The sequence below is a fragment of the Dermacentor silvarum genome, chromosome 1 (genome assembly GCF_013339745.2).
Source record: "Dermacentor silvarum isolate Dsil-2018 chromosome 1, BIME_Dsil_1.4, whole genome shotgun sequence".
In the NCBI taxonomy this organism is placed as follows: domain Eukaryota; kingdom Metazoa; phylum Arthropoda; class Arachnida; order Ixodida; family Ixodidae; genus Dermacentor; species Dermacentor silvarum.
In genome coordinates this window covers 5,518,977-5,542,386 of record NC_051154.1, presented here as the reverse complement: position 1 = coordinate 5,542,386, position 23,410 = coordinate 5,518,977, and the positions used below count along the sequence as shown (strand labels likewise).

The 23,410-nt window shown below is 44.7% G+C and overlaps 1 protein-coding gene across 2 annotated transcripts in view; it reads left to right on the top strand.

Annotated features, from left to right (window-relative positions):
• LOC119456255 (mitogen-activated protein kinase kinase kinase 12-like) overlaps positions 1 to 22,619 on the top strand; it is a 237,110-nt gene extending 214,491 nt beyond the window's left edge. For both annotated transcript variants that reach the window (XM_037717919.2, XM_037717911.2), the window contains one exon: positions 22,372 to 22,619. In XM_037717919.2, the coding sequence (XP_037573847.1) occupies positions 22,372 to 22,467 (96 nt within the window). In that variant the 3' untranslated portion in view covers positions 22,468 to 22,619. The remainder of the gene's footprint in view (positions 1 to 22,371) is intronic.
• Positions 22,620 to 23,410: the final 791 nt, after the last annotated feature.

Sequence of the window (23,410 nt, the reverse complement as noted above, 5' to 3'; positions counted from 1 at the left end):
AGGCTTTCTGAGGTGTTGTGTGGGGTCAGTGGAGTGTGAACATGATATGCAAGAATAGGCTGGTTGTAGTGGTTGTACCACTTAGTGCATGGGTTCGCAGGGGAGATAGGTGTAGGTGGTTCACAGCTAGGTGTGACTTTGAAGACCGAGTTGCTTAGTACACTATATTTGACTCAGTGTTGCCATAAGTCGCTTTTTGAGCAGGGATCCTTCTGAACTGCAACACAAGGAGTAAAGAACTTTTTTTGCTCCTGGTGTAAGCTGCACACTTTCCCCAAAGTTTTGTGTCGTCTGGATTGTCTAATTTCTTGGACATTGCGAGAAAAATTGTGTTTGAAGAACAGCGACTGTCTCCTGTTGTTGTTTATTTTTTAGTCATGGAATTTTTCAGACGAAATTTTATCATAGAAAACCTAAAAAAGTAGGGGAATCTTGAATGAAGGAATTCGCTGTGCACCCTGTAAGCGAACGCATGCAGCATTACATAATAATGCCTCGCTTTTAGGCAGCCTACAAGATTGTCTCACGATTTAGGCAAATTATTATTTGCCTATTGCACTCTATGTATGCATGCATGTTTCATTAAGTCATTGTCAAGTAGTGCACCAGGGGGGCTATTCTGTACGAGTCCACCTAGTGGACTGTCCACTTCGGCTGTCGCGATTGGCTGCTGCTTCACGAGCGCGAAGGAGACTGGCTGGCACCGTCGCGCTCCTGAAGCAGCAGCCAATGGCGACAGCCGAAGTAGACAGTCCACTAGGTGGACTCTTACAGAATACACCCCCAGGTAACTGAAAGCAGTTCTGTCATTAATACAAGCTCCTCAGCTGTCCAGTTGTAAGCGGCTTTGCATGCACAAAGTCAATAAGCCTTTCTTTTTGTAAATGTGCTCCACGCAAGCTTTATATTTCACGTTGTTTGGAAATTATAAAATATTTCGTATTCAATTCACTTTGATAATTTCACTATTCTAACACCCATAGTTTTAACACATTTCTTGCATCATTTAGAGCAGAAATATAGCTTCAGAATTCTGAATCTTTATGGGAGTTTTGTTATGTTCACCAGTTTGGACTCTATGCATATAACAACAAAAATAATTGAAGTACAGGAACGAAGTCGACTACACATGCAATGTACTTGGGAAATGCTGACCAGTTGCTGAATGGGAATTGTTGCTCCCAAAAGCAATAATAATAATAATAATGCGAGGACACCTAAGCACTTCTTATGAGTTGTGAATGCGAAAGCATTAATGTCCAATTGAACGCCGCTGAGCGGTCCTTCGAGCCATTCGAGTTTTGCTGTGGTGTATGTGATCAAGTTTTCAAGGTCCGCTGTTGTCTCACTGCATTGGATTGGCGCTTCGCTTTTCTGTGCTAAATGTTCACTACGTTCCTCGGGGCTCATCGCCGCCACTGCTCCGCTTTGCGTTTTTGAGTCAACAGATGCTTGTGTTCGAGCCACACCTTTCTGCATATAGAAGACGTTCTGTGTCGTGTCGCCGTATCTGGTCCGCCAAGGCACGCTGGTGACGTGGTGTCACGGCGATGCCTTCTCCCCTCACAAAACATCTGGCGCGTGGCAGCAGGTGTTCCGATTTGGCCGCTCTGCTCCATCGAGGCGTGCTCGTGACGTGGCGTCGCAGCCAATGGGAATTTAGGTGCCGTTTCGCTGCTGCAGACTATGCCGGCTTTTTCACTCAATGGGCCTTTTGATGCGAAAGCCCCTTGCATCAACTCATTTCTCTCTCTGCGCATATTAGTCAATTTCGCAGCCCAAGTAGAATCGCAATCACAAGTGTCATAAAGAGAGACTTCAAAACAAAATGTCTCGTCATTTTAGTGCTCCTAATCTGCACTTATTTGCAGCATTTCATTGAGAAATGTTGTATGTTTCTGGCTATACAGTTTTTTAGAAACATTGCTGCAGTTTGATTGCAAATTACTTGGCAACTGCTCCTATATTATCCACTTTCGCAGTTAAGATATTGCTGTATTTTATTTTAGCTGAAAGCCATGCTTGCTCAAAGTGTGCGAGATGTATCGAGACGAAAAGAAGCGAGACAAGAACCTCCTGGCCCCAGAAGTGATTAACTTAGGGAGAGAACTCCAGAGGATAAAAGAGCGGTATCAGTCACCATGCCATGCAGGCTCTGATGTGGCCCTCTCTTCCATTTTATTTTTCAGCAACTCTGCCCCATTTTCCTTGGAGCCCTTTAGTCATACTAAGACTCAACATCAACACTCAGAGTCTGATTATGAAAAATGTGAGCAGGCCTGAGCGAGAAGAGGTAATCATTCCTCCAACGCTTCCAAAAGTTCTCCAGCATTTTTCTGTCTCTAGCGTCACGTAACCACCTCCCTTGATGAATCCTTTTCTGAAATTGGTTCATCTTTCAAAGGTAAATGTTTGAAGTTTAAATCTCTGTGTTGGTAAACGTTTGAAGTTTGAAGGCTCTGAACTGGATTAGCGACCTGATAAGATTTGAGATGAGACATGGTGCACAATCTCCGATGGCACCCTTAGACTCTCTTCAAGGTGGTCATTTAATGATGTAGAACCTTGTTCCTTAGACAACTCGCAGCTTCATTGTTTTTTGAGTCACAAAGCAGCGCAGCATGGTTCAGCAACAGCTATCTCCATGTAGCTTCGCATGGTAATCTCATATTCTATGCCAAATTCTGGAGCATGCAGCGTCTTAGGCCAAGTGTGATTAGTCGCTTGACCGTGGTTATCAGAAAGTTGGTTGCAGTTCTCTTTCCATGGGAGTGCTACCTCGTAATGGCCATTCTGTACCTTGATTTGACGTTCAAATTCTCTGCAAACCGCTTCTGTCTCCTCACAAGGTCCCTTGGGTTGATCTTAAGTTCCTACGCTTTCCAAATCCCAAAACCTTCGGGCAAGTTTTTCTGCCGCTTCACAAGAGGTGCTTACCTTTGGGATGCAGGCTTTCAGAGACATGTAGTGAGGTATGGATGTTAATTGGGCTAAGTGGGTGTTTTTAGTTTGGCGTGGCATCTCTCCAGTCATAACTTTCCACAGGTGATCAGCCCCAGTGAGGAGACAGATTCCTTGTACGGAAGGCATTCCTGGTAAAAAGAATTTGTCTGCAATTAGTTGTACACTGTACTAAATAGATTTCACAAATTTATTTTCAACTGGTGCCTGCATTATGTTTTTGCAAATGTAAAGCATTCAATTGCTTCTATAAACATACCTGTCAACTTCTACAATTTTATCATAAAATGCCTGATTAGAGCTTGTGTAAGATTGTCCTTTTGACACCAGTAACTTTATGATATTTCATTGCATCTAGTTTAAGGCAGAACTGATTTGAAAAGAATATAAATACAGTTGCTGACCGAATTTCCAGAGCATGATTTTTCCGACCCGTCGATTATTGCCACCTATCCTCATCAGCGACAGCAACTTGTAGAACCAATGTGAAAAACCAGCTGAGATTTTGGCTGTCATTATGTGATGATTTCATGAATAAACTTCATAAACATTTCTGTTTGTAGCACAGATCATTCTTGCTGTGACTGTATACCCAAGCAACCAGGGATATCTGTCAGGTGTCCTATGGATATCCGTTTCTGACATAACAAACATCCATTGGACGTCCACAATTCTCCAGCCGATATCCACTGGATATAAAAAAAAAACGAAAAAATTTGTACATATATCAGACATCCGAAGCGGGATCCTGTGGCGGATGTATTTCGGACGAAATGTGTGTTGTGTATATGTGTGTGTGTGTGTGTATATAACTACTGGTCGGGTGCTTCAATGCATTCCACTGTCGCCACTCTGCTGCAAATAAACAAAAAAAATGGGCCAACACCAGCTTCAAAATACTGTAAATTTTTTACTGCCACCTTATGTTATTAAGTCCACAAAGCGCACATGAATACTGCTCATAGCTACAAATATACATGCTGATAAAAAAAAGATTGCAGATATGGATACATGATTGAAGTTAGAACAGCGCGAAGACATGAAATGCAAAAATAGGAACTCCTTTCAGCATGTTAAACAGAGCCTAACAAATGTGGGAAAGACAATATAACTAAATGAGATCTCATGTAAGTATCATACTTATTTTACTTTTTTGTACTGTCAAACCTTGTGAGGATTCATTATAGGCACATGCTTTAGAATAAAGAAAAAAAACTCACAAGGAAGAATAAACGTGTTGCGAAAACCACAAAATGCATAGTGGAAGTGTAAGCATTAAGGCTTACCTAATACTGTCTATCCCGATAAGTCTATCCCGTCTGAGAACGGGATAAACAAAGGATGGCAAAAAAAGGTGGGACGAAGACAAACACTGTCTTCGTCCCACCTTCATTGCCCTCCTTTGTCTCGTTTTGCACTGATTAAACAAGATTGCTTAATACAGACATAAACAACAGTCTACACAGAATAATATAGCATTCAAACTCAATTATGTACAACATGTCAGAAATAGAATGCATTTTCAAAGATATGAAAAACATAAAATGTGATACACCTGCAAACTCATTGGAATGGAAAGCTTTAACACAGAAAGCCCTGTCATTGCTGCTAGTTCGAGGAATTTATGTATTGTTTAACAGTAATTAAAATTTGTTATATGCATATAGGGAGCATCTTTTTCACTCAGAAGCTTTTTCACTCATGCACTCAGATGTGCACGGCACTTGAAACTGCGTACATTTAGTGCTTTGGCTACAAGAACAGTATATCGAGACAGTAATTACACATATCCATAATTAGATTCGGAAATTTCCACCACAAATTAATTTTAATAACAGTGTAGCCAGTACTTGCACTTAGCAACTGTAGAATAGTAATGTTTTTGAGGTCTTTAAACATAAAACTACATTCAATTTAATGCTGTGAGGATCATTAATACCCGCTGCGCTAGTGAGTGGCTACAGCATATTGCTGCTGAGCCCGAGGTCAGGGTTTGTGTCATGCTAGAATAATCTGCATTAACTTCTGATGTTGCCTCTGTACAACTAAAACATATTTTTTTCACATTAGGAGAATGATCTATGTCCTAACTTCCCAGACAACACAAAACATCTAGTGGATCTCCCGGAAATATTCGAATGTCTGAGCTTTTTATAGGACACACTGCGGACGTACACAGCCCCATGCCCACGATAAGTTTTAAACACAACTACAACTGCTGGACTTAACGCGAACTTAACTTTTTCGCCAGTGAGCTGGCGAAAACGTAATCGCGATGTGCGCATGATAGTATAAAGTGTGTCTACATGCTTGGTCTACATGTTTTGCATACGTGCAGGGCTTGAAAATCGTTGTTTTGGTTATAGTGCGGTACCGCTTAAAGTGCAGATATTCGCGACTCCGGCGCCTTTGTTATAAGCGGTCGATTACGTTTTCGCCAGTGAGCTGGCGAAAAGACAATCGCGATGTAGCCGGTGCTCTTCAAGCTCGACAGCTTTGCACCGAGTCAAAACGAAACAACTGTTTGCCGTAGCCGCTGCAGAAAAAACCGTGACCGCTATCGACGCAATTATGAACGGCGACTTTGCGGTGCTAAAGGAAGGCACCCGACGCACGCACCGAGTCTGGACGAATTGACTACCATTCTCTGCAACACCTGCAGTCGAAACCGCGGTCGCTATTTATGCGATTATCGATGGCGCCTACGCAGTTCTTTAGGCACACGGCCGGCGCGTGTACAGAGTAAAAACGAAACTACTGTTCGCTGCAACTGCTGTGAAGAAAACCGCGGCCACTATCGACGCGATCGTGGATGACGACTACGCAGTTACAAAAGCCCGCAGCCAACGCGGTGTTATGCGCGGCTGTAAACGCAAGAATGCAGGCTTTAAAGACACAAATAGGCTAGAAGCATTCCGGCGTTGCTGTCATTCACGTACGATTTTAACTGATAGCTGTGGAAATGCGGTCTTTGCTGCTTCGTTTCGGTTGGACGCTAGCGCCATTCTTGCTCTTCTGCGTCGCACATTTGCGGCGCTCCTGGCTCACCGAGTTCCGAAAGTTGTCCAAATTAACCAATGTGCGGCCAAATAAGTCCGAAATAATTAGAGTTTGATTGCATTGAATAATGCATACGCTGGCAGGGACCACGCACCTTGTTGAGAAGCTTGCTCGCTGCCTCCCTTGTCGGCGAGATTTTCCCGCTGAAGCCGCACTATAACCGGTATTTCGTCTCACGCGGCTGCACTGTAAGCGTTATGCGTATACATGGCTTGACGGACGGACCTAACAATTAAAGACAGGCTGGCAATGTGTGTGTCCGCCGACCACCAGGATTGGGACGCTGCATTGCCTTTTGTGACATTCGCGTATAACACGTCAAGAAATGAGACCGCTGGTAATTTGCCTTTCTTTCTATTATTTGGCCGAAATCCTACATTGCCCATGGACGCGTTGGTGCCTTCTTCCGTGCGTCCACCTACCGAGTACGCTCGAGAGGCCATTGCCCATGCTGACCGTGCACGTCAAGTTGCTCACGCTCACTTCAACGAGTCGCAGGTCCTTGAGCAATCTCAACAAAATAGCTATCACAGGACTGCCCACTTTAATTCTGGCTCCCTTGTCCTGTGGTCCTCAGCGCGCCGTGTCGGCCTTTCTGAAAAGCTGCCGTTCCAGTACACCGGCCCATATAGAGTGTGCCGCCAAGTGACCGACATCACGTACGAAATTACTCCAACGTCTTCGTCCCCATCGGCTCAACCCCGCATCGAAATCGTGCACATCGTCCGCCTGAAGCCCTATTATGTCCCAGACACTGATTAACCCTGTGTGCAGTACACCTTTTTCTCTGCCGTCGTATTTAGACTGCACCGAGTTGGTGCTTCCACTGCCGGAGGGTAATGTTATGAGCCACCTATCCTGCAGATGAAGAAGAGGTTTCATTACGTTTCCAAACGCTGGCGCATACCCACAAAGACGTTACATAGCAGACGACAAAGAGGACGACCTGTGCCCCGGCCCACCATCTTTGTTGTTGTGGTACCACTCGCTGTCACTGTGTAAATATTGTATATAAACCCTTTTTGACTTCTCCCCATAACAGTATTGTGAACAATTGTTTGTAATAGTTGGAATGTTGGTTAATTTATTTCTATAACTAAAATATCAGAAAGAGAACACATCACAATTTATCACTAGACTCAAGCACTTCCGGCACACAGCAAGTGTTGTCTGCTTGTGTTGCAACGTTTTCCGTGTTCATGTGAGCTGCACGATCAGTGTTGGTCTCAAACTTTAATTTCGCAAGCACCTTTGTTATGGTGTGGGCTGCAAATCTAGCGATCAGTGGCATGTCACATCGTGTCCCTCTGCAAGGCAACATGCGAGCGAGTGGCTGCAGTGCATCGGGCTGTTGGTATCCAATCGGCACCAACATCAACGCGTTTGCGGCTCTCACTTCATGCCGGATGAATACTACCACAATAGAGAGTTTTAGCGTGTCCGGTATTCGGGGGTAAACCAGGGTAAACGCAAGGGCAAGTGGACTGGGCTTTTTTACCGCACGAGCAAACGTGATTGGCCTGCACGGTGCAGCCACCTGGTGGCACAGAGTTTAACCAGACAAACACAGAGCTAATATGGCAGTAACCAGGCGTATTCTACTTTGCTGCTGGCATAAATTTTCAGCAGGAACGTAATCGGGAAAACGTCTTTTTAAATCTTTTAAAATGTCTTACACTTGGTTCCAGCAATAATAGCTCTGTGTTTGGCTGGTTAATTTATTCATTTATTTGTTTGTTTGTTTATTTATTTATTTATTCATTCATTCATTCATTCATTCATTCAAAATGCCACCAAAGGCCCTCATTATGAGGGTATTACATAGGGGGGGGGGGGGGGGGGGTCACAGGCGCACAGGCACTGGTCATAGATTATACATCATATTAAAAACAAGAGAATATAACAAAAGTAATAATAGAGTGAAACATAGGTAATATACAAAATAAGTCACAATTATTTCAGAGAAAACATTAGTACATATTAGGAGAACATAAGGCAATTGCAATGAAACGCAAAACAGCAACAAACATCGAAAACACTGTAAAAGTCCTAAGATAATAATAATATTAGTTGACAAGTCGTGAGCGAATTAAATCTTGAAACTTAGTCAAGTCAGGTTCCGTGGCAATGTCTGATGGTAAGGCGTTCCACTCAGTTATTGTGCACGATAAGAACGAATATGCATAATGGGATGCCTGGCAGTTAATGCGTTTGACTTTGTATGGATGGTCATGACGTGGAAAGATAACTGGTGGTGACTGAAAGAAATCATCATGAAGTGATGGATGGTGATAAAGCTTATGGAAAAGTGATAGACGAGAAATTTTACGGCGAAGTGCTAAGGTGTCCAACTCAGCTTTATTCTTTAACGAGGTGGTGCTGGTGTAACGTGAATAATCTGAAAAAATGAATCGCGCAGCACGGTTTTGCAAGGCTTCGATGTTACTGATAATATAAGTTTGTTTGGGAGCCTAAATGGCAGACGCGTATTCTAGTTTAGGGCGGATTAATGTTGTGTACGCTAGTTTTTTAACATGCATTGGGGCTTCTTTTAAGTTATGTTTAATAAGTCTGAGAGTATGGTTAGAAGAGGCAAGGGTAAGATTAATATGATTATTCCATGATAAGTTTGACTGAAAATTGATGTCAAGGTACTTGTAAGTTGTGGCGAGTTCCACAGCGTTGTTATCAAGGTAGTAGGTGGTTGGAATGCGTGGCCTATTGGTGGAAGACAAGAGTTTAGTTTTGGAAATATTTAATGGCATTAACCAATTAGAACACCATGCACTTAGTACCTCCAGGTCAGTTTGTAGTAAGTGATTATCAGTGTTACTTGTTACACATCGATAAAGTACACAATCATCTGCAAGTAGTCTGATTTTGGATAACACGCAACTGGGTAAATCATTAATATAGATTAGAAAGAGTAAAGGTCAAAGTACGCTGCCTTGTGGGACTCCAGACGTAGCATCAGCATAAGATGAGTTAGAATTGTTAACTGATGTAAACTGAATTCTAGATGAGAGAAAATCGGTGATCCATGCAATTATAGTAGGATGAATGTTAAGCTGTGAAAGTTTAAGTAACAACCTATGGTGTGGAACACGATCAATTGCCTTAGAAATATCTAAAAATATTGCATCAACTTGAAATCCAGCGTCTATCAGTGCGTGTATGTCATTAATAAATCCGGCTAGTTGGGTATCGCATGAGTAGCCCTTGCGAAAACCGTGCTGATACTTGAAAATAATGTTATGGTCTTCAAGAAAGTTGATGACTTGAGTGTGTATGATATGTTCGAGTAATTTACAAAAAGTACTGGTTAAAGAGATGGGACGATAATTGAGCGGACAAGCACAATCACCTTATTTGAACATGGGTATTATTTTAGCAATGTGCCAGTCATTAGGAATACAGCCAGTTGATAGTGACTGGGAAAATAGAGCGGTTAACATAGAACAAATACATTGCGATGTATTCCTTAAAAATTTATTATTGAAGCCTAGATGGTCAGCGCTAGATGACGTTTTAAGATTGCTTAGTAGAGCTAAAACACCAGACTCACTGATGACTATCTCGTGCATTGTGATTCCCACTAATGCCTTTAAGGTTGGCACTGAGTCAACGTTTTCATGAGTGAAAATTGTTACAAACGTATCATTAAGAAGTTGAGCACAATCTGAATCGGGGATAGGAACTCCATGAGAATCAGTAAGACTGATGTCAGCGCGAGTTACAGGATTCACAACGCGCCAAAAGCGACGAGTATTATTTTTTAGCATGGATGGTAAATCATGAGAAAAAAAGTTATGGCACGTAGATTTTAACAATGCCTTATAAGCCTTTTCGCACGCTTTGTGTTTATCATGGGCACTCGCGAGACCAGTCAGTTTTGCCTGCCTGTACAGTCTCTTGTTTCTGTTATTAAGCCGCCGAAGCTTGTTGGTAAACCAAGGAGAACTGTTTTTGCAGGAAATGGATAACATAGTAATGAACGTGTCATTGAGAGAACTGAGGTTGGCTTTAATAAGGGCCCAGTTCTGTTCAATGGAGTGTGAATGAAAATAATGTAGAAATTGATCTGAAAATGTTAATTCATTGTTAATTGCGTCGAAATTGGCTTTACCGTAACATCTTATTTTCTTTTTGGTAATTGTTCTTTTGCTCACGCAAAATTTAATGCATCCAGTAATAACATCATGGTCTGCGATGCCTTCTTCGTGAGTTATGTCGGAAAATATATCAGGATTGTTAGTTAAAACTATGTCTATTATATTGGCAGAAGTTTCAGTGGATCGTGTTGGCTGACTGATAAGTTGGGTTAATGAAAAGTCAAGACAAGTGCTCAGAAAAGAATGTGCAGCCGCATCCGTGGCCGATACGGAGAGTGATGACCTATTGATATTTGGAAAATTGAAATCGCCAAATATGATAATTACCGACCTTGGAAAAAGCGCGAACACCTCGCTCAGCACCCGATGATACTCATTGGAAAACGCGCCAGACATGTCGGGTGGACGGTAAAAAATGCCAATGATCACACTAAATGCAGTACCCTTCAAGGAAATCCAAGTACATTCAAGAAAAGAATCGATAATGATGGGTGCGGCAATGAATTCTTCCTTTATCGCGATGAGCACACAGCCCCCTCTACCCTGTTGTCTATGATACATCGAAAAAACGTGAAAGTGGATTCACTCGTAAAGATGCTGTTACCGTGAATGGTGTCGTTAAGCCAGGTCTCGGTAAGTAACACTAAAGAAGCCTGGAATGAATCGATGAGCAATGAGAGTGCAATACCATTAGCGACAACACTTCTAGCATTGGTGTATAAAAAGGGAAATTTATTATCAGTGCGACAATGCAATTTTACGGGTAAGCTGGTAGATGAACCTGAGCCTAAGGAAATGAAGAAGGAACATCATTCATCCCTGTGCCGGGAAACAAGAACAGCCTGGCCTTCAGTGGTGTTCCACTCGTAAATGTCATTGTTCAAATGCAGTTTGTTGAAAACAAGACGTACTCGATCCCTGTCTTTCTTCATAGTTCGCGAGAACTGGAGAAGCTTCCGTTGCTTTTCGCGAACTGTTTCCGAGTAATCTCGCGAGATGCTCAAATTGGTGTTTTTCAACTTATAATAGCCGCGGCTCAGAACCAGTTCGACTTCCTTCTCATTGAAGAATTTGGCTATGATAGGCCGCTTCTTCTCCGACGAAAAGCGGCCCACACGATGTGCTCTCGAGATTGACGTCACGGTAAGGCCAAGTTCAGTAAAGAAATTAGTTACACGAGTCGTTCTGACTCTTCCCAAGTTTCAGACTTCCCCAAATCTGTTATGCCATAAAAGAGAACATTAGACCGCCTAGAGCGATTTTCCAGGTCGTCAATTTTTTCTTGTACACCTACGAGACTGTTGTCACTGCACGCGATGGACTGAGCACATGGAGCTGCAGCAAATTTCTGCACTAGATCAAGGACACGCTTTGTCAGTTTTTCTAAATGATTCTTTAACTCTAAGTGAATTTTAAGCACCTTGTTAACAGATTCTTGAAGTACTGAATTGCTAGCTTCAACGCGCAAGATAGAGCCAGCCACAAGGTCTAGCTTTTCCTCTTGAGCCTTGGTCATGGGTCCCGGGTTAAGCTCGACATCGCCTCCCAGAACAAGCAGGCACATCAGATACAATACAGAAGCGCGAACACTTTTCAAAACATGAGGTGGCCATGACACCGCTAAAAGACAGAAATCGTCATCACGATAGGAATAAGCATCATAGTAGCTAACCTGTACAAACATCAGCGGTGAGCGTAGGATCACAGTGGCGGTGCCGTGGCCCAAGGTGGCGTTGGAATGCACACACTTTTGTACTGGCCACTCAGCTGACTCGGTCCCACGTTGCCAGATGGAAAAAAACTACGGCGTCCAGAAGTGTCGGAGCATCCAGGAGAGGCGAACTGGCCAAAAACGGCATTGATAGGCCGCAGTCCGTTGACGAAAATGTGCCGAGCCAGAGGGAGCTTGTATTATTGTGCCATTCACGCATGGGTGTCGTCAGGACTGGCTGCATCGAAGAAACAGACCATGGCCGGCCCAGGAAAATCAGCAACAGGACCTGTACAAACATCAGCGGTGAGCATAGGATCACAGTGGCGGTGCCATGGCCCTGCTCTGCGCCACCAGGTAGCTGCACCATGGAGGCCGCTCATGTTTACACTAAAGTCCCTAGATATTTTTTTGCTTTCTTTAAGTAGCGACAAGCTTTGATGTACCGCCGACAAATTTCATTGGGCGGCGCTCATTCCAGCAGCCATGTTCTTCCTGACGCTGTTCACCCACATTCACTTGCACGCTGCTGCGTGGAGCGTAGATAGCAGCGGTCGTTGACGGTCGCATGCTATCTAGGAAGATAATGGCGGCTGATGGAGTAGATGTCGCTACTTAAAAAAGAGCAGGAAATCTAGGGACTTTAGTTTACGCTAAAGCCCCTTCATCACAGTGGTAAAGTTTGGAGGGGCTTTAGTTTATGCCTCCGCCCATCCGTTAAAATGCCCAGCTCGCCTGTGGTTACCGGAATACGGGACACACTCGGCGCTGCGACAGAACGCTCGCAACGCACGCTGCTTGGATAGCGCTCACGGGGGATTGACAGCCAGGCAGCTAGCAGAAAGGTTGGAGAGGCTTCGCACGCTGGCTCCAAGACAACCGAAAGTAGACAGCACGATGCCACATCATGACGCAGAGCCAGAAAAGGTGGAATTTAGTCCCAATCACTCGGCGAACGAGTTGAGGAGAAAAAGCATGGCTAAGGAGAAGGGTAACTTGTAATTGTCTGTAGCTCTCTGAACATGAGACGCTTCACCTAAACTGTGGTGCTAATGTTTTACTGTAGCTGTACCCTACGCATCTACAAAAGTTTCCAAACCATTTCAGGGACCCTTTAAATTCGAAAGCCAACACTGTGCATGGTGGTTGGTCACTACATCAAAAGAGTGGCCATATAAATAGGGGCTAAACTTGCCGAGCACCCTGATGATGGCCAAGCAGTCCTTTTCCATGACGCCGTAATTGCCCTCCGCCTTGGTCAGCGTGCGTCTCACATAAGCCACGACGTATTCTGTGCTGCCAGGATGACACGAAGGCCTACACCACTTGCTTCGGTATGTACTCCTGTAGAAGCTTGAGGGTCAAAATGGTGAAGATTAGGTGGCGTCGTGAGAGGACGGCGCAAGGTGGTGAAATTATGGTCGAAGGCAGAGGACCACAATGAGAGTTCTGTGGCGCCACCAAACAGTTACGTGAGGGGTGATAGGATCGATGCAAAATTTCAAACGAAGCGCTGGAAATAAGAGAGTAGTGGGCTTAGAAAACACAGAGATGGCCCGTAATTTCTCGGGATCCGGACGAATGCCATTCTTTGACACAACGTGGCCGAGGATCGTCAACTTGGGTGCTGCAAAGCGACATATCTTGAAGTTAAACTGCAGACCATCGTAGGTCAGGGAACTCAGTAGGTGATGAAGGTGTTCGCAGGTGTGTTGTGAAACCACGGGCTAACTTGCAATGTCGTCAAGGCAACACAGACAGATCTTCCATTTAAGGCTGTGCAGAACGTTATCCATCATCCTTTCCAATGTAACATGTGCATTGCGAAGTCTGAAAGGCGTGACGGTGAAACCATATTGGTCATCTGGCCTAACAGACAGTTTTTGGGCGATCGGCCTCCGCGGCAATGGGTAGACATCTTTCAGCGTGATCTTGTTTAAGCACTGAAAATCTACACAGAAGCGTATGGAACCGTCTTTCCTTGTGACAAGTACCACGGGAGAAACCCATGGGCTCTGTGAACATTTAATTATGCCTTGACGGAGCATGTCGTTGACCTGGTCTGCAATGAAGTGGCGTTCCATAGTAGATAAGGGATACGGACGTTGGTGCAGCGGTGAGTTGAGAGCCAGTGTTGATATGGCGCTCGACTGTTGATGTACGGCCCAAGAATCCTTGTGTGAAGTCGAAGGAAGTGCGGAATTGCTGCAGAATGGTAAGAGGTTGGGATCGCAGCGAAGGTGTCATATCCTCGTCAATGAATGGGCTGAAGACATAATAGATGTTGGCTCAGGAGCGGAGAGGGCGCTCATGTCAAGGACAGCCATAGAGGACGCCTCATCGGTGATGAAGACCACACGTGAAGCAAGGGCACAATTCTCAGCATTCACATAAGGTCCCTAGAACGTGCTTCCATTCCGCCCTGTGAAAGTGGATGTAATGCCAAGCTGGTGCCGACATTAGACAAACACGGACGTTAGACAAGCACCACCACCAAAAGCGACACACATACGTCACGTGCGCGCACATGTGCGAATGTGCAGTATACATGCCAATTCCTCTAGACCCTCTGCCAAGCACAAGTGCCTTATTGAACTAATTCAATTTTTCAAAGTAAATTGCGCCAGAGAATTTGTAAAGTACGACATACACAAGCTGCAGACATGATAGCTTCGGACTGTAATTCGAATATATGAGAAAACATATTTCTGTTACGCGGAAACTCAAAAAGCCCTTTTCCAACTGCCATTTGAGGTCTGTCCGAGTGGCCGTGGCTGCTAGGTGGAGGTTTGGTTTTTGGACAGTGTTTGCCACAATGTCGATTACGATCGCAGCACACACTGTGCGACAGATGCAACGGGCAGAGCGCCCGTGTGTCAATTACAGATACATTGTTTGCACACGTATGTCGCGTGCACACACGTGTGCGAAAATACATCATACATCCTCATTCTCCTAGGCTCTCCGCCAAGCGCAAAGCTTGCACACAAGCTGCAGACATGATAGCTTTGGATTGTAATTCGAATATATGAGAATAACGGCATCGTCAGCTGACGATATCGTCTGAATACCTAATCTTATGACGTCATCACGTCAAACGTGACGTTACGCAGTGACGTCTTTTGTAAAGTGATGATGTCACCTGATGAAATCATATGTGGTGCCTCTTGGAGAAGCAGCACACTGTGCGCTTCCCGCTTCTTTGCACTGTCTCCGGGATTGGCCCACTATTTTGTGGGAGCGAGAGCCGCCCATGCGGACACGAAAAATCCCTACCAACTAGAGGCTAACAGCTCAGCTGTAAAAAGTTTAGAAGGTAGCGACACGCATTGTTCTTTGCGCCGTCCTCCTCACTCTCACGCTTACTCTCTCTATTCTCCTTCATTCGCGTCTGTGATTGTTGCATTGCTTGCACATGATGTTCTAAATGGCTAGAGGTGATATTATTTTGCAGAAGGTTCAGAACTAGTGCACATGCACCAATTATCCAGTCAGATTTCTGTCGGAAGAAAAGGTGTAATCGTAGCCAAGATATAGGACGTGTGCCACGGCAACTGCATAAAAGGGCACACGGCGCTGTACAATTCTTTATGAGAAGCTCTGTGCATTTTGGTGGAAGCTACCGGCGCCTCGGCCAATGAGGAAGGCAAACACATCAAAATATAGTGGTTCGCATTTAATCGCCTGCTACTGATGCCTGTTGCATCCGAAGGGTCCGCAGCGTCCATTGTTGTGCAACACTATGGAAATGTGGCGTACGAGCAGACATACGAATTCTCCTTGCGCAAGCACCTGCGTTCGTGTACCTTACAGCCTTGGCTCTGCTAAATGCCGCTTATGAGAGAGATTATAGTTCACTTAAGGCGGCGGCTTTTTTTTTAAGCGCAGCTCTTATGCGCCCGTTCCTGCGATGAGCATCGTCAGCGTTGGCGGCATAACCGAGCGAACAAGCGCAGCGAAAGATGAAAGCGAATGCGGAGAGCAGCAGGAGATGGAAGACACGAGGAGGAAAGTGGAGAGGAGGGTGCCGCACAGCCAGGAGGGGGAAAGTGGAGGAGGGTATGGCGAAAGGGTGAGAAGAAAAGCGGAGTGCCTGCAGTGACCAGGCATGCGGTCAGCGCGGAAACAAAGCGCTGGCGTAAACTTCGGACCCACTGCACATGCGCTGCGTCGCCTGTGGCACCGCCACGACTAGAGAATGCGCTCCGCACAAGGCACACGTACCCGTGTTCACGTTTTCTTTCTGAACATTGAGTGACGCAACCGGTGGAAATGCTTCATCTGCCACTGCTGTTAAACGAGCTGCCCGAGCAGAGGCTCAATGCCGCCGAGAGCACCCTGTCGTTCAGAATCAAATTCTTTGCCATGATATATCGTGAATTCAAAACACCTAAGCAGCTGCGCTCGAAATTCACATCAGGGAGTATCATAATCGTTGCTTAATTTTGTTTTTCTTTTAGAGCGAAACGCAGTCTGCGTCGAAGCCACGAAACCGCTGTATGAAATGGCTGTCGGTTCGAACACACAGCTGGACGGTGGCATCGGTGATACATCACAGAAACAAATGCTTCGGCCAGTTTCGGCACTGTAACTATAAGCAGTGTTTACTTTAATGTTGGGGCTTTGTTTGATTTACAGTAAACTCTTCCTCAGGAGTTTCTTGAGGTTTGCTTAGACAAGAGGTGCGAACGCACCTCTCGTACCGTACAAGAGCAGAGTAGTAAAATAATGATGCAGTGAACAATCAAACCACTTTTACACCTCAGCATCGTCTGTGTAGGCCTAACATCGTCAAAACAAAGAGCTGCTCTCAATAACAACAACAAAAAATTGGAGGACGCTTAAGCTGCACCTTTAAAAGTGGAATGCGATAGCATTCAAAGATCCCTGACTGATTCTCACGCTTCCTGGCAACTGCAGCTTGTGTAACCATAATGTTTACCGAGAAACGCTTGGTAGCGAACGTTAAGCGCGAAGGCTAGCTTTCTGCTAGAAAGGCAACTTCTTGCGTGGGCTGATCCCGAAGATCGTGCACAACCGCGCCAAAAAAATTGCATCATTTCCAGGTTTCTGTTATCGTTTCGCAGTTATAATATTTAGGTCTGAGAAGATTTAACATAAAAGGCATGCACTGTCGATGTTTTGTTTCGTGACATTTGTTTGTGGGCTGTTAGTCTCAAAATTCCAAGGAATAACTTTGTCAAGAATGTAAGGCAAGGTATGAGCAACTTTAGTGATAGAATGCTGTGGCAATATAACCCGCATATACCTAAAGTTATAAGGAAATTTTCGCTCACAGATAACCCGCCGACACCCACACCGGATTTTCTGCGACACGGGGCCGGGCCCCTTAACGTTATTGCGTTAAAATGTACCTAATGTCTGGCACTCAGCATGAGATGAGACTAAACGATGCGTGATTTCACCATTTATTTCTTGCTGTCAGGAGAGCAAATAACAAGCGTGAATCTTTATCGAAGCAGGCGCATGTGAGGGAGCATACGAGACACCATGGCTAGTGCGGAGAATTCACAACTCGCCCGTCTAGCTTCTGCACCACCACCTTCAGCAACGTCACGTGCACGCAGCCTTTTTTTTTTCCTCTTTTTTTTTTGCATTTGCTTGGCTTGAGACGAGCGTTTCCCGGGCCCATCTTCCCGCGCTGGCTTGTTTGCTTTGCTTGCTCCACGTGCATTCTGTTTGTTTATTAACTTAGTGCAAATGGCATTGGCGTGTCAACAATGAGAGATACTATTGATGCTCAGGCATCCCTTCTTACAAGGCACTTGCAGGACTTAAACATGACGATGGCATTTAGTCTGGCTGCTTAAAATCGAATGTCGAGCTCAAGCAGTTAAAACAATCACTGGCTGCTGCCAGCGTGCAATTTGCAGTTCATTCATCACGCAAGTCAGGTGAGTGCACAATCGGTGAAAGTGATTAATACCGTTGTCAAAGGGGCACTTGATCATGGGCTACTTTAATCCAGATAGAACGAAATTCAGACCGAGCGCTGCTACACGTCATTTTCAGTCGCAATTGACTTCGTCCGGCCTTATTCCCAATATGATCTAAACGCTTGATTCGGGTTGACCTCAATCACTAATGAAGGTGGAGAAGCTTGAAGGCCGTGAACACTGGCGTTTAGAGGTTGAACGTTTGCACTAGTTGCGCGTGGCTCGCTGTGCCTGCTTGTGTGGACGGCGCGAATAATTTTGGTACAGGTAGTGTTAATGATACTGCCTAGAGTGGTGTAAAATTTGTTCGCTTATCATAATGTTCATGCTATAGCAATGAAGGAATTTCACATTCTTATCTAAAGCAAATTAATGTTTGCTTCTCTCTTGACGGGTAAATCGACGACATAATCATTTATACAACTTTCTTTTTTTAATGCTGCAGCTGGGTTAACATTGGAAAATCAATTATTGGAACAGAAATCTGCTGACTACGCAAGGACAAGAACCAGTTGTTGCATCACACACTGAGTACATGTTACAACGTGCAGAATAATTAAACTTGAGCACTACAGAGGATGCATTTAACCATACCACAACTACAGTAGAATCTCGATGATACAAATCTCACGGGGTCACCAAAAATATTCGTATTAGCCGAAATTCGTATCATCGAAACACAATTCAAACTAGCAAAATTAAAGAGTCAGAGGTGAACTCAGGCACACGCACATAAAAACCATTTACAGTATAGACCACTTATAACGTAACCATTTATAGTGCAGAACTGGCTACAATGCGGCCTTTTCCTACTCCCGTTTACCCTCCCATAGAACTCCATGTACACGCATACAGCTTACAGTGCAGGCGCGTGAGACAAAATACCGGTTATAATGTGGCTTCCGCGGGAAAATCTCGCCGACAAAGGCTGTAGCGAGCACGCTTCTCAACGAGGTGCACCAACCGATGGGAGAGGAGATCAACGAGGGTGATGCGGAGGAGGAGCATGAGACAGGGAGCACGAGTCCAAGGGCGATAAAATCGTCGGCGCGCGCCGTATGTGCGAGTGAAAGCACGCGGGGGACGCGCGTCTTCACGGAGAGCGAACGCACAGCGGAGAGCAAACGCCACTTCCGTCGCGCGAAAGGCCGTGGGGGTATGGGAGAGAGGGGGGGCGACGCTGTGCATATCTTGCAATTGGTGCGTATCTTGCAACCGGGCGCAAGGGTAACTGGCGACGCAATCTCCCACGCGAAAGGAGCAAAACGGGAAAGCAGCGCAGGAGGGAGGGAGGGAGGGGGGCGGCTTCTACTCTGCCAACAAATGCGTTCTTGTACTTTGCGCCTGTGCCGGCTGTCGGTGTTGTCGCGCGCACCGTATCTTGAAAGCGATCTCCGCACGGCTCCGACCTTTGTATGCGCTGTGCTTACGCCGCTCAGTTTTCGTTGAAGCGATAGACCGCACGAACCTTCGCTCGCTGCGGTGGCCGCGCTTCCGGGAAAAGCACAAAAGGAAAAGCAACAAAAGCGCCACCGCTTCAAACTCTTCGCGCCCAGTCGCGTCCTCCGCGCTGTTCGGCGCCGCGTCCGCGCCTCCACACTAAAAGTGAAAGGGGGAAAGCGCGTGAATGCGTGCTGTACTCTTTCGCGGCCATCGGTGGGGCGGCGTTTATTCGTATCAATCGACGCGGGTCGAAAATCGATTCGTAAAACCGTTCTCTAGCACATTGCAAAGTAATGGGGCTCGGCCGGGACCACAGAAAAATTCGTATCATCCAGAAATTCGTATTAGCCGTGATCGTATCATCGAGATTCCACTGTATATGAATACAGACCCTAGTTGTTGAGCGGCCGCGCACAAAAGGAAAAAAAGAGCAATACGATTGTTCCACACGAAATTACTTCATGCAAGTGCCAATGGGTACCTGTTCCGTGAATCATGACACGAGAATCAAAAGTTGGCGCTTCGCCTCATCTGATGCTATGTACTGAGAATAAAAAAAAAACTGCTTGTATCTTTTTGAAGCGTCTGACCCATGGGTGAAGAGCCATTTCAAATAAAGTTTTATTCATTCATTCATTCATTGTCCCGTTTCTTGCGACGTTTTGTTATTGTTTTTAGCTGCGGTTCTCATATACAAAAAACTAGCCCAACAGTGAACTCCTCTCATCTGATCGGATGGGGCCGCCGACATGAACAGCGCCACCTAGGAGAACTTACCCAACCGATCAACTGGAAAAGAAAAGAATAATAAAAAAAAATTTACTGCTGCGCACGTGACGTGTAACATCGCTGAAGGTGGCGGTGCAGAAGCCCTGCCCAAGGCGGGTGAGTTGAGAAAATGGGTTCTCCTTGTGGTGTAAAATACAACCTGCACAGTGTTGGCAGTTAGACTGCACAGATATGCTTCTTTGTGTTATATACTTTGAGCTGAAATCTAAACGAATACTTACTCTGTGTGTCAAATAATGCTTTTATAAAAGAAATAATTGTAACCGATGAGTGTTCTTATGGAAGGAAATAACGATGAGTTTTCTTAGGGAAGGAAAAAAAGAAAAGGTAGTGAAGTGGTGGGAATTCACAATGGACTGAAGCAAGGATGTCCTCTGTCTCCATTGTTGTTCACGCTTTATGTTAAGAGCGTAGAAAGCCGACTGGAAAAACAGTAAATTAGGGTTTGATTTATCCTGCATTCGTAATGGACAAATGGTTCAACAGAAAGTCCCTGGACTGATGTATGTTAATGACATAGGGCTACTAGTGGACAATGCAAGAGATTTACAGTTACTTCAAATATGTGTGGCAACGCAGCGACAAATCTAGGCCTTAAGTTTAGCTTAGAGAAATTGTAAATTATGATCTTTAATGAAGAGGCAAGTAATTACATGGTGTCAATTCAACAGCAAGTCATACCCATAGTCAAGCAATATGAATACCTCGGAGTATACATAAACGAAGGAAAGACTTACTAAAGCATCAACCAAGATAATATGAAAATAAAGGGCAAGCGAAATGCAGCAATAATGAAACATAGAGCACTTTGGGGCCACAATAAATATGAGGTGGTGCGTGGAATCTGGAAAGGAGGAATGGTGCCAGCGCTAACGTTCACAAAAGTCATTCTCTGCTTCAAATGAGATATCTTGTCGGGGTTGGAGGTTAACCAAAGATTGTAGGCCAGTTAGCTTTGGGAGCCCGCAGGAAAACCACAAGTGAGGCAGTGCAAGGTGACATGGGTTGGGCCTCTTTTGAAGTCAGAGAACCGCAGAGCAAAATTAGTTTTGAAGAAAGACTCAGGAACATGGATGAAAATAAATGGGTGGCTAAAATGCACAAGTATCTGTACCTAAAAAGCAGGGACACAGAATGGAGAAAGAGGTGAAGAAAGTTGGCAACCATGTACAGGGTAATTGAAAGTGTAAATAGACAACCAGGAGCTGAGATAAGGAAGATACGTTTGGAGTATTGGTGGAAAAAAAGCAGGGAAGACATTGATACGACCAGATCCGTGTCTTGCATAGGTAGCGGTACAAGATAGATAGCAAAGTTTTCAGAAAGAGAAGATATATTAAAGAGATGTATACAAAAATGCAAGAATAAAAAGCATGTAGAGCATACATGATTAATTCAAGCAGTCTAGGTGACTGTCACCGCCCAGTTTCAAAGGGGACCCCAATAAATCATCGTCGAAGCGGTAAAGAGAAGTCTTGCTGCAGTACACGTCTCATACATAACTCGTTTCAACGATAGCAATACGTTGTGTCACTATATTGATTCAATGCTAAGCGCATTATCATCGCCAGTAATTTTAAGATGGGTGCCGCCAAATTACTACCTTCGGGAACGGCCCACATGTTTATAGACTGCACACACCCATAGGAACAGGCCACATTTTTTAACTGCACTACCACGAGCAGATGTGGCACTACTTTGGGATCGGCTCACGAAAGAGGCTAGAAACACGCATACCTGATACGGAAAAATGGAGAAACTTGCTCAAAAAAAACATTGTCTTTGAAATAGTGGAAGGCATAAAGTTAACACATAGAGAAACAAATCACAGAGCCCACTGGCCGAATTGACTGTAGCGCACCAAGTGGCTGATGTGAACAACTGAACCCCACTTGAGGTTTCGGTTTTGGGCGTGCGCTGTTTGAACGCTGGCTTGTACGTGTTACGCTGGCTGCGCTGATCGGCGCGGCATTTGTTTTTTACTTCTACTGCTCAACCGCACGCTGTCATGGCGCGGATATTTTTATTAAGTAAAATAAATACTATTGTGAGATCTTTACAAGCCTTCCTCGAAGCTGCAACATGCAATTTCATAATGTAGACGCAAGACGCCTTGTGAAATGAGGAAATGTTTATATTTCATTATAAAAGTGCTCATTCCAGGCAATTGTGCATTCTTCTATTGTTGTGGCTTTTTCTGTCTGCACTGTTGTGCCCAATAATAAGCCATACTGAAAAACTGCCATGTTGCATCTTGAGGCTGAAGTGAAGGTAACCTGCAAGTGCTTTTGTTTTTCACTGGGTGCCTGTAATTGCTCGCCTGTGCTTGTCTGTGCAGAACCCATTGCCAACCATCACTGACACGTACAGCTCGGCCAGCCAGACGTCACGTGTGAACAGCGAGACGGGTCGCACAGAGACCACCGTCTGGTAGACATCCTGTGTACAGTGTGGTCCAGTTGACTTTGCTTTGTTTTCCAATGCTCATGAGACATTCCAAGTGAACAAAGGGCTCTGGGACCAGCCACAGCTGCTACCCAATGGCTCCCATGGATGTAACACGATTTTACTTATTTATTATGTTTTGCTGCTCTTTTGTTACTGCATGAGAGACTGGGGCCAGCCTGCATCTGTACCCTGCTTCATGTGATGGCACCATGATTTCAAGACAACAGTTCTATATAGACTCTTCTAATGGCTGCACACTAGACTTTGTGCAAAAATGTTCCCAAAAATACTGTTGTTACACTTACAATTCCTGAATTTTAACATGCCACGACTATAATGTGAGGACATGAAAAGCACCATGTGATGCAAGCAACATCTCGAAAGTTGTCTATTGAAGTTGCTGGCGTTACTTATCTGTGCCTATACAGATCTATATTGTTTCATTCTGTAAAAACAAACAGGTTAAATTTTGTGATAAAATTGTTACCAAAAACGACAATTTTATCTGTGTAATAGCCACACCTGGACTTTTTGAAGTGTGTGTGTGTGTGTGCATATGTATATATACTGTGTTTTTATTGCGGTAGCAATTATGGGCACTGCTGGCGAAATTTCACCGTAGCCATGATGTTCAATGTACAGTCCAAGTGCGATAAGATTGCGCCTCGCGCACCTTATGCTGTGGGTGCGAGGGTGAGCTGCGCACCCCTAATGTTGGAGATGACGTGATAAAGCAAGAGGAGTCTCATCTAGTGCCACTTTGAGTGAGTGCACTTTGCCATTCACTGGCTGTGGCATATGAGTGCGTTAGACGTAGCCTCGATGGCAGCTGACAGTCTTCTCATACCAGTTTCTTTTGTGATATAAAATGTTCTAAGCACCCCCTGCTTAAGAAAACAGCCATTCTTCATCTGCCAACGAAATCAATC